The 12,498-nt window shown below is 31.4% G+C and overlaps 1 protein-coding gene across 1 annotated transcript in view; it reads left to right on the top strand.

The window, feature by feature from the left end:
* The window catches only part of LOC150098737 (protein N-lysine methyltransferase METTL21D-like), a 50,193-nt gene extending 45,899 nt beyond the window's left edge, over positions 1-4,294 (top strand). The window contains exon 4 of the mRNA XM_090405266.1: positions 4,046-4,294. Coding sequence (XP_090261392.1) covers positions 4,046-4,162 — 117 coding nt within the window. The 3' untranslated portion in view covers positions 4,163-4,294. The remainder of the gene's footprint in view (positions 1-4,045) is intronic.
* The last annotated feature ends 8,204 nt before the right edge of the window (positions 4,295-12,498 follow it).

Raw genomic sequence — 12,498 nt, 5'->3', positions numbered from 1 at the left:
TAATTTATACTTAATACCCATGTTATTTCAATTTCAATGGTCACTTTGTATCCATGATTGATGCATAAACACGTCAAGGCCAGTAAAAGTGGAGTTAAATGGACATGGCAAGAATAAATTAAAGACTAACAGCTAATATTTCTTTAGAGTCCACTAGCATTTGAATTATGTGAATTCATGATTAGAGAGCCTCCATAGCTCAGTTGGTATAGACAAAGCTCTTTGGTCGGGAAAAACCTGGGTTCGATTCCCATTCTTGATGTGAGGAACCTTTATTTGGTCTCTTTTTACTAAAAGTGAGTTAGCCAGTCTCGTATAGTAGGGGATTTTTTCTCCCATAAACTCGGGTTCTTTGTCCCACAAAACAAGCAAACCAGCCCCATGAACACACATTTCTGCAGACAAAAAAATACCTTCCCCCATGTCAGGCTCCATGACAAGTCTGTTGGGATCATGCGCATATATTCGCATCATGTAAAAGGCCAACCCCAAATAGATGGGATTAGGCACAAGAGGAAGAAGAATGAAAGTGATATCTCTGTTAATGATAACCATTTAATTAAATTTATTATATATTTTTTTCTGATAATTGTGTCCTAAATGCAAGAATCTGTGTCATTTGGATTTGGCCGGTGTAGAAAGTCCTCAGAGGATTTTTGAAATGATCTTTTAAAATTATACGGACTAAAATGTAAAAGGTTATTTCATGTTGATATAGTGATCTCTATTAATGCCATGATCTCATGGTCCAAACTCAGAGGTTTATAGAGGCAGATGTAATTCTTATGTTTTTCAAAGGAACTCGTGTACCATATATTTCTAAACATTTACACAACTAACACACACAGAAAAAATAGAGAATTTATTAAAAATCTTCAATACATTTCATCCAGTGTAACATAGATATCATCAGAAAAAAAAGAAAAATATCAGTAACTACATTCAAAACATGAATCATATGATATGAGTTGCACACCATGTGTTTACTATGTCGTGTCTCGGTCACAGCTGAGTTGAGGGAAATGCAATATTAGAGTTCAAAGGAACAAATGGAATAGTTTATTCCTGTCAACTCAACTGTGACATGAGCTAGTAAGCACGTTCTACGTGACTCATAGCTTATGATGCATGTTTTGTAGGTAGTTCACGATTTACACTTTTCTCAATAAGTTCTGTATTCCCCCCCCCCCCCACACACACATGTTAGCTGTGTAATGTTCAGGAGTATGTTTATGTCTAATGTCAGCAAAATGACCAGTCCAACAATAATACTTGGGGACTCTATGGCAGTGACCAAGTGTGGACGTTCTTTTATAGAAGAAGACAAGTTTTTTAACTGGAGAAAAAGAGAAACTAGAATATTTTTAATGTGGTGCTTTTTCTGAAAGATTTATAATGTATAGAATCCTTTTATGATTTTCATCAGAAATTTGTATTGAAATTATTGAATACTCTGTTAATAACAGATATTTTTTTGTATCCATTTGAACAGAAATCATTCTTAATATGGTTGGATTCCCATGTGAGTGATTATTTATCAAAGTAATAATAAAGGTAAAGAGTTTTCCAGAGGAAAGTGATTTGACTGATGAATGACCCTCATTGAGTCTATTCAACGGCTATTCCTCATGTGCACTGTTTCAGCTCTGTCTTTCCTACAGGTATTTTCATGGACGCTGCTCCACTGAACTGGCAACTGTCATTCCTCCATTTCCTTTTTTTGGCTAGTTAAAATAAGAGTAGCAGCTGTCAGCATGCTTTTTAAGTCCAACTGCCAATACACCAAGCCTGTTTATCCTCTTCCTCTTTTATTACATTTACCTCTATTTTCTGGAACAACAATTCCTCATGAAGTGTTATCTAACTACTACAACTCCTAATACTGCAAAAAAAAAAGATTTCTTTTCCAATTCTTACCTGCGCGTGCGCGCACACACACACACACACACAGCACTAATGTGCTGTAAATTCTTCTTGCCCATGTACGAGATCACTATTTAAAAAAAAAATAAATAAAAAAAAAGTTATTGCAAGTTCTCTGTAGTAAATTTTGTGTCATTGAATGCTGTTAATCTTATGAAGAAAATTCCGAGAGTCAGGCCAAACAGTGGTAAAATTCTGATGCCCCAATTAAATCATATAAAAATTGGATAGGTTTGTTGAAATAGGACATGGCTGTTACTTCAACCTGTTAATATTTTCCTTTTGTAAAGTTTTAGCCTAGTTAAAAAAAAAAAAAAAAAAAAAAAAAAAGTACATCCTTGGTCACTGCCAGGTGTTTACAGCATTCCATGATGATATCATCCTTTTGCATTCGTCACTATAGATTTAAAAGATATTATAAACATCCTATTAGGACTTTCTACATCAGCCAAATTTGAATAATACCAATTGTAAGCGTATTTCTCAAATTTTGGAAATAGCTTTCCAAAAGACTAATATGGGGGGGGGGAAGCTGAAAAGTTCTGATAAACATTTAATCAAAAATTATATTAAATCAACTGATATTAACCACAAGAAAGAACATATATTAAAACTCTTCAACCCTCCATGTTTCATCAAATTATAATAATTTTTTCTTTTATATAAGAAGACATGCCAGAGGTTTCAAAGAAATTCGAAGATGCATAGGTGCGAGCTGTCATCAAGTTTTTTATGCTGTAAGAAAAGTCTGCAACTGAGATTCACCAAACTTTGTAGAAGACTTTAGAGGACTGTGTTCCCAGCATATTCAACAGTTGCCAGATGGGTGGCCAAGTTTAAAACTGGACATCCTGAGACAGCAGATGCCCCTAGGTCAGGAAGGCCTTCCACAGCGATCACACCTGAAAACATCGATGCACTACATGCCATGATCCTTGATGATAGATGAATACCAGCCAAAAACATTTCAAAGATTTGGGATATTCAGGGAATGAGTTGGGATCATTATCCACCAACATCTGGACATGCAGAAGCTCTCAGCAAAGTGGTTCCCCGAATGTTTGAATGCTGACCAATGCCGAGATCTGCTCTGAAGAACACAAGAAATACATTTCCCATAAAAGTTATGTTCAGTTGTCTAGTTGACCATGATTTTGAATACCTTGCACAGAACAAATGGAGAAAAAAACTACTATACTTCACAGCAAATACAAACTTGAAAGACTATTTTTGAATTCAGCAAGAGATTTATAAAACCAGCCTAATGTAAATGAATATGGTTATGTTAAACTTCCCAGTATTTAGGAAACATTAATTCTAAGAATAAAATCTCCTGTCCAAGAGTTAAAACTACTACCAGCACCCCATCCATAGAGGGCACTTCTCCTTGGACCTTAGGCTTCTAGTCTAACATCTTCCATTCTTGTGTTCATTCCAATATAAAAATTATATTTACAATATAATTTTTATATTGTATCCCAAAAGATGTCTTATGACAGATGAAATATTGGAATTATTAAACCTGTGTTAAATTGTTTCTTTGTACTACTTTTTTTTTCCATTAAATCTAATTATGAATTTTTTAGGATAAATCTAGTGAGTTCATGATAATAGTGTTTGCTATAAGTAGACTGCTGTTATATTATTTTATTAGAAAATTTTCTTTCACTCAAATTTCATTGTATTATACTTATGCACTCGGATAATCAGAAATGTAAGTTGCTTATTATGTAACTTTGTCAAGTAACTTCGCTTTTTCTTGAAATTAATTCTAGTATAACAAAAGGACAGTTAAACTTTTTTTTTTTTTTTTGATGGAAAATTCTCTGACAATTTTTGTTTTTGTCTGTTTTGCATAAGAGAAAAGCCCAAGTTTCTGGGAAGAAAAAAAATCCTGTCACTTCTATTTGTGACTGGCAAATTCACTTTTATCTGTCAAGACCTTATAAATATTTCTTTCTCTTGTCTTAGGATTCAAACACTGTTCTTCCAAAGGACATTATACTACTTCATTACAGAAGTGCTTATTTCAAGAATTTTATTTTTAATTACAAATTATTTTTCTCATTAATAGTTCATTTTTATTCATAAAATGTTTATTTTGTATCCTTCTGTTTTTCAGTTAATGAAACACAGTTTTGAAGTTGAGTTTATTCCTAGTCACGATCAACATCCTAAGTTTCAGAGTCCAGATATTCATATTCTTAGGTTTCGGAGGAAGTCCACATTGGAATCTTGAGTATTCACCAGTAGTACAGTTATACCGAGAAAGATGTGCTAAATAATTTCTTTTGTTTTTCAGCAAAAATGAATATGTAGCAGCATGTACACATGTAAAAACAGGAAATAAAAATATTTAAAAAAAATCATAGTTATTGATGCATCTTTATGGTTAACACCAAAATTGTACTGGTGTTGAAGAGCAATATTGGAAATATCTTTTCTTTCTAAATTTTTTTCTACTTCAGAACAGTTTGTATAGAGTTCTGGAATGTCTGTTAATGATTATAAGTACAAAATCAAGGTTTGTACTTGTCATTTTTTCTTTCACTAAATAATGAGGATAATTTTCAGTATATGTTAATTTTTTCTTAACATTATATAATGTGATGGCATTTTGGAACTCATTTCAAAGGATAACTTTTTTACTGCTATGATATTGATTGGTTATTATTCTATTTAACAATTTTTTTCCCCCTCTTAACAGTAGTTGAGTGTGAACATGATTTGTAAAGTGATTTAAAAAAAAAGTTCAAGCTCCACAAAGAGAGAGAGAGAGATTTCTTTGGAATAGTATTTAAACAGATGCATCCAATTTTTTTTTTTTTTTTTGTCTTTGTTGTTTTATTGAGTGAGTGCCATATAATGCTGTTGATTATATAAAACTGCCTTCCAAAGTTTTATGAAAAATAAATGTTGTATGCACTATATGAAAAAAAAATCATAAAAAGTATTGTAAATTTTGTACATTAGCATTTCACACCATTGTTACTGCATTATTGCTAGATTATCAGCAATTATATTTGCAATATCAGTGTAGCATGGAGGAGTAGCTATCATCCATGTTGTAATAACTAAATAAAATGTTGCAGAAATTTGGTTGTGCATTTTTAAAAATAAAAATAATGAAGGTGAGGTATTACTGTAGAGTATTTGCATCAGATACTACAGTAACTGGTTCATGTGTCTAAATAAGACTATTCTCAGACTTCTTATATCCTAGTGGTTGGATGCATCTGATCTGAAACACTATTCTAGACTATATTATATTTGTATTAGGAAATGGTCTAGTTTTCATTGTTAAGAAGGATTTATATCTATGTCTATGCATATTTTGAAATGTTGAGGATTGGTTGGAACATGCAGAACAATGAAACCTTTGTATTATTAGGGATTAGAGGTTGCCTGTATATGATGAAATTTTCATTCAAATATATTAACTTCTTTGAAGAAGGAAAGTTCTATCTATCTCTCTATAATTTTTTTTTTTTTTTTTTTTTTTTTAATATGCAAGTCATAAAAAACAGCTAATATAGGACCTCACTAATTTGTCTGATATTGATTTAGTGACCAGTATTTAGGAATTTCTGTATTTTCAAAGCATGTGGACAAAGGTATTCATCATTGTGGTATATGTAACTTGCTTTAAGGTAGTTATTTATTTTTTTTTTGTAACCTTCTGTCTTTTAATGCTCAGTGCATTTGTATCTGTATATAGATATATAGTCATCTCTTAGCAAACTTGTGGAGACTAAAGAAATATTTTATTATAGTGAGCTTCCTTTTTTTGGGACTTTTTGATAGTTTATTACAGTGAGCGAGTTTGTAACAGAACTGTTTGATGTATTGAAATCTGATTTTAATGGAGCATACCTTTCTCTATTTTGTTTTATAACATTTTGAGTGCAGGCACTGATAGAAAGTTTAAAATAGTGCAATTATGTTTTTACCTACAAACACACACACACACACACACATATATATATGTATATATGTGTGTATCGAGTTTATGATGGCTTAAAAATAGTCATCTTTTATTACAGAAAACACTTATAATAAATTCATTCACTCTAGCAGATCTTTCATTATAATAAGTTATTCCTTTGCATCCACAGAAGACATTCTTTGATTATAGTCAATAATTAAAATTTACTGTTTTATTAGTTTTGTTTAAAATGTTTTCTTACATTTACAGTGAACTTTCAATTATTCAATGTTTAATGAGTCCTAGACCTACTGGGACTTAAAGAACTCTCTGTTGTCCTGACCATTTTTAACCCTATTTAAAAAAATTGCTCTGCAGTATTTCTATGGAATATCCAAATAATTATTTTTTGTCTTTTAGTTAGCATCTTTGACAATTAATTGGAACAAAAATTTTAATATTACATGTAGTTGAGCTCCAGAAACAGGTTGCGAGAAATCAAGGTTTTTGAAAAAAATCAAAAGTTAATTTTTTATTAGTTTCTACTTATATTTACTTCCTTAGTGTTCAAAATTCAATAAATTCAGTCAAAATATTGCTTAGATGATCTTGTAGCAAGGCTTATACGTTGGTCATACCTAACTGGTAATTAACTTAAGGAAATTACAACACATAAAAACAGATATTAATTAAAGGAAACTTTAATGAATACCGTCAATATTTCGGCAACGTCATGTTGCCATCTTCAGGAACATACAAAGATGGTATGTGTATGCAGTCACTAATAAAAGCAAATGAGGAAGAAGGCAAGAAACTAATCTTGTTCCTAAAGTCCTAATGGTGCCTCTAATGGCCTAATTGGGTTGTCTTGGCCGTTGGGCTGAAGTTCTTAGGGAGACTTGTATCCTAAGAACTTCAGCCCAATGGCCAAGACAACCCAATTAGTCCGCTAGGGGGGGGGCACCATTAGGACTTAAGGAATAAGATTAGTTTCTTCTTCCTCATTTGCTTTTGTTAGTGCCCGCATGCACATATATTTGTATGTTCCTGAAGATGGCAACGTGACATTGCCGAAATATTGAAGGTATTCATTCAAGTTTCCTTTAATTAATATTCGTTTTTATACGTTGTAATTTCCTTAAGTTAATTACCAGTTATTGCTTAGATGTTACATAAATAATGAAAATTATAAATAAAATTTGTATGTTGTTATTATGACAAATATCATTTTACATAGGGGTGTACATCACTATAATTATTGAATTAGGCCATTCAGTTTTTGAAATGCCATGACCTCGAATGCGAACACAACTCGCTGGACAGCCTCAAATTTTCTGTCACTTGACTCGGAGTTCACATTTGTGGGGAGATCTGGTTCCTCTTGTTCTATGTCAATGTCTGTCCAATCATCTAGTTCAGATCCTTGTTAATAGAGTATTTCCTCGAGCATTTGTTCACTCACGAACTGTTTTACACCCGTGCTTTGGGCACCACTGGGTCCTGGTCTGTCCATGGTGACAGAGAAATTCAAACTGGTCTCTCAGTTCACAAGAAGAGTTGTGAATCCCTAATTTTAACTTATACTTAAGTTAAAATTTAACTACAGTAGTCTGATAATGAATTTCAAGCATATATTTTCGGAATTTTTAATTTAGAGACGTAAATATACATCGATGGGTTTCTGGGTTCACGCGCTAATCGATAGGACTCAAAGTGTTAAACAACTGCAACATCAGTTAACCTGGTTAGCATGTCAAATGACTCCTCAAAAACAGCACTTTCCAAACCTATGTTGTTAAGCATAACTTTAGTTAAATGACCAGCACATTGACTTTCCAATACTATCACGTAGCTGAGAGAATGCTGTATTGTATGGTTTATATCCACTGTTGATCATAGTGTGCTATGCTAGCTCTGTCTCAGTTGTCAACATAAGCAAGAGTTTTCGATAGCTTTCTGAGTAAACCTACCATATAAAGTTTAATATTTTTTAAACATTTTCTTCAGTAAGTATATAATGATTGTTGTGAAGCTAGTGTTTTCTAATTTCTCTTCCTTAATACACATTGTTATATGAATTGTTTTCATACATTTTCGTACGTATATCCATGATTTTTGAAGCGGTCTTTATTTTTTAACTATTGTTTTGTTAGTCAGAATTCAAGATCATTCTTGAATGCTTTTGCTACATTTTCTTACATTGCAGCATTTTTAGCTGAAAAATATTTTCATTATACAAAACTGAAATAAGCTAAAGGGTTCTCCAGTTTTGAGATTCTTATGCAGTTGGTATATACAGCATTATAACAAGCTAGCTCTCACTATAATAAACTGATGAAATGCCCTGGTCATAGTGGCCAGGACATTTCAGTAGAGAAATTCACTATAGTAAACCATCACAAACTGTTCACACGATCCCTTTCAAGTTTGCTGGTAGTGAGAGTCGACTTAAATGTTTTAAAAAATTACATTTTAAAACTTTGAAAGTTAAAAGTACAGGTGGTCCCCAACTTACGTAAATTGGATTTACACAAATTATTCTGAAAGCGTACTGGAAAAAAATTCCAGTTACAGAAATTTTGCTTACCACCCCAACAGTGGCCATTCGCAAGGCAGACAATGCACTGTATGCTTGCAAATTTACTATTGAACACAGACATGCTTTATATTTGTACTCGTTCAGAATTGTTATTATGAATGAGTGTTTGTGTGCTGGGTAGAGTACAATTATGACCAGAAAAAGGGAAAAAAGAAGTGGAATAAGTGAACTAATGCATAAATACACAAAAATTGATGCAATGATGAAAATTATAAAGAAAACAAAATTATTAATACTTTACACATAATTATCTTTAAAAAAAATTCTGTACCAAGTGTATGATGTCCTGTTGCATATTTAGTTTTCAAAAGTTGATTTTTGTGTTATTGCAGGCATTAGAAATGTCTTGCTATATGCACATACAACATTCTTGAACATGATGCTTTTCATGACAAATTTCTGAAAAATGTTGTTATTGACATGAAGGTGGAGAATGATGCTTTTAGCCTGGTACTGGGAGCTTTATGAAGAGAAGAATCTACTGTTTACCTCTTGATAATTTCATATGGAAGGTTAGATGGCAAACATTCATTTTCTCATAGTATTTATACTTCATTCCATTACTTTAATAATTACATACTAAAATCTAATTTGTGTGTGTGCATCCTGTTAAACTAACAAATAACCTTTAAAACTTATTAATGCACTGCCATATGTAATATAAACAACAATTTAATGTTATTAACAGGTGTCGGGGGGGGGGGGGATTTGAGTTGTGCAAATGATGCACAACTCAAATTTCTTTGTGTATTGATGAGTTGGATAAATTCTTACTTTTTTGGAATTTCATCTATGCTTATGATAAATGGTGTTAGTCTGCACATGTTTACTTTGAAGTTTTTTTTGTACCTAATATTTGTCTGTGCATCAGCAGTATCTTCAGTTACTATTTAAAAGACATTCATAACTAAAGCCACCTTCACAAGAAATATTGATGCCCAACATTGCCAGCCTCTTATACGAGTAAAGTGTTGGGGTTGGTACAGCTACATGGAGCACTTAAAGATTTATAATTGCTGACATGTGGAAATCTCTTAATATGAATCAGTCCACATAACAATGGAGTATAGTATATATTTTATACACATAAGTTTTGTTTCAAGGATAACAAAGACATTTATTTTGTTTTTAAATGTAATCCTGATGATGCTAAGGCAAATTACTGCTGAAATACATCAACATATTATTCATAACTGATATTGTTTGATAACTTTATGTAAGTTTAGTCCCAGCGTAATAACTTGTTTCAAGAAAATGACCCAGAATGTATTAAAAACAGCATTTTAAAGAAATGAATGTACGTATAGTTATTTGCATTATAGTTTACCATATCAAGATGTTATTGCAACTAACATCTTTTTTAATTTATGTAAACTAAGATGTTATTTTAGTTTACTTACTTAGTTTACTTTTTAATTTATGTAAATAAGTAAACTAATTTACTTAATCAGTTAAGTAAATTAATTATAGCAACTAAATATTTGATAGACATACAGTTTTCATTGTTTCAAAGATAATAAAGACATTTAGTTACTGAGTCATTGTACTTTGTTTTTAAGTGTAATCCTGATGATGCTAAGGCAAAGTACTGCTGAAATACTTAATATTATTCATAACTTTATGTAAGTTTAGTCTCATGTAATAACTTTTTTTTAGGAGAAATGATCTAGAATGCATTAAAAATAGCATTTCAAAGAAATGAATGTACATATAGTGTGTTATTTGCATTATAGTTTACCATATCAAGATGTTATATTTAATTATAGCAACTAAAATTATTATTCCAGTTGATTTTTGATACATTTAGGCATATTTCATTTACTGAAGTTGCATTCCAGAAAAACTATTAAAAGTGAAATTTTCTTAAAGATGAATTTGAAAAAACATCTTTTATGAAAAAATAAATGAATATTATATGCAACTATATTATCTAATAGATATGATATACATCTGTAAAAAAAAAAAATGCCTGAAGCAGAAGGTTGGCTGCAATTTAGAAGTGACTTCTTGACTGCCATTTTTTTTTTTTTAGATGTAGGTAAAATAGATAATTGGCTGAGTGTTTGGAACATTTTCTCTCCCTCCTCTCCTTTATAACCTCTTCTTTCCAATGTGATGCAAAGTAATAGAAATTGTCAGGAACATTAAACAACTGTATTCAAAATTATGTCAAGCAGTTGGACAATGTGACCTGTACTGATTAGAAAGCAACCTCTCCTCCTCCCAAATAACCAGCTATATTTCATTTTGACTGAGCTGAATTTCCTAGATGACTCTAATATTAAGAAACAACTATGTTCCATTTCATCTTATCAGTTATACAATGCATCTTTAGAGATGTTTGTACAATTGGAAGTTTCATCCTTTGCTGTTGAATGACGTAACAGTACAGAATAATACAATTTTCAACTGTTGAATGCCTCAATCGGGTATAAGTAGTAGACCATTAATATGGAACCAGAAGAAGTACAGTTGGTTGAATTTTGGTCCTCTGATCCAGGCAATAATTCCCTCTTATTGAGAACATGACAGCATAAAGAATAACCATGTTCCAAATTTGATAAGTGGTGTTGAACCGTGTCCTATAAAGGTTTGTCTGCTGCAGAGGCCCTTCTAATCTCTTAGAAGGTTTGAAATCCATTGAATGGTACAATCTTTAAAAGTGTGCAGAGAAGAAGAGGAAAATCTTGATTTGGAAGGGGATTTTTTATTATTAGGATTTAACCCTTCAAATTTGTCAGTATGGAATCAGAAGTAAGTTGGTCTAATTTTGGTCCTATGATTCTAATAATAATTATTTTAGTCTTAAGTCACTGTTGATTCTTGATATACAAATACTAAAATCTGGTTTTAAAATTTAGGCTATATATATCATAATATAGACTTGGCTAGACATGTCTTTTTTTTTTATTTTATAAATTGATCCATTTTCATTGTAACTTATTTCATTAAGCCCCTTAAAGTTCATTCTTTTTAGATGGAAATATAGAAGCGAAATAAGGTCTGAAGTTAGAATGCAGCATCAGTATCTGAACATATGCTATGCAAATCAAATTTTGTAACAGTATTTCATTTATTTACATAAAATATGCTCTTATTTTGCATATGAGGAACTTTGGATTGAATTTCTTCTCCTCTCATCTTTCAATATTTTGCATGAATGTGCCCTAACAGCAGTTTGCTGTATTAGTGGATTCAAGTTATTCCATAGTTTGTCATCTCTGGAACACTTGTGAAAGGCTATCAAAGTTCTCCCCCCTCTGCCTTGGTTTTTTCATTCACTGATAAATGTGCATGAAATATTTTGAACTAGCTAGAGTTCAAAATATATTACTATTTTGAACCCTAGCTAGTCTTATTGATGGATTTATAATTTTTTTTCATCTGCAGTTGCTATCCTACAACTAATTGCTTGTGTTTCAGATAGTCAGTTGTATGATAGCAGAACTAAGCTAATGCTAATTTTTCCATTCACTAATATAATTTCATCTCCCATTGATTTGTATATTAATCTTTTCATCTGAAAGAAAGCTACTGTTTTCAAACAAGCTTCTGAGACTGGCATTAGTTTTGTAGCAACTGCTTTCTTGATGAACTGAATTTGTTCATCAGAAAAAAAAAAGTGAATAAAAAATTATACAAAGTTTTAATTAAAAAAATAGCTGGAAATATTGCTGAAAAACAGCAAACTAATCTTTAAAAGCAAAATGCATACATGGTTTTAGCACTGATGTTAAACACTTGCTGTCAAAGGTTTTTAAAATTTTATTAAGCTTTTTGCTCATTAAATTGCTGAACACTATAATTCAGTACTGTTTCCATCTTGTAGCAGTTTTCCTTAATTATCCAAGAACTGTTAAAGTGTAGTCTTGATTTTGTAATCTTTATATGAAATGAAAATATTATCAATATTAGATTCAAATCATTGATAATATTCACTATGCAGAGCTTGATAAATGTTTTGAATATTGGCTTGCACATTGTTTTACAAATCTGTATGCTTACCTAAATAACTTTCTATAAGCTAAATTTACATAATTTTCATAAAATG

Source organism: Typopeltis vanoorti, chromosome 15, assembly GCF_054136105.1.
Source record: "Typopeltis vanoorti isolate ZY-2024b chromosome 15, IOZ_Tvanoo_1.0, whole genome shotgun sequence".
NCBI classification, from domain to species: domain Eukaryota; kingdom Metazoa; phylum Arthropoda; class Arachnida; order Uropygi; family Thelyphonidae; genus Typopeltis; species Typopeltis vanoorti.
This window is presented reverse-complemented; position numbering and strand designations above follow the sequence as displayed.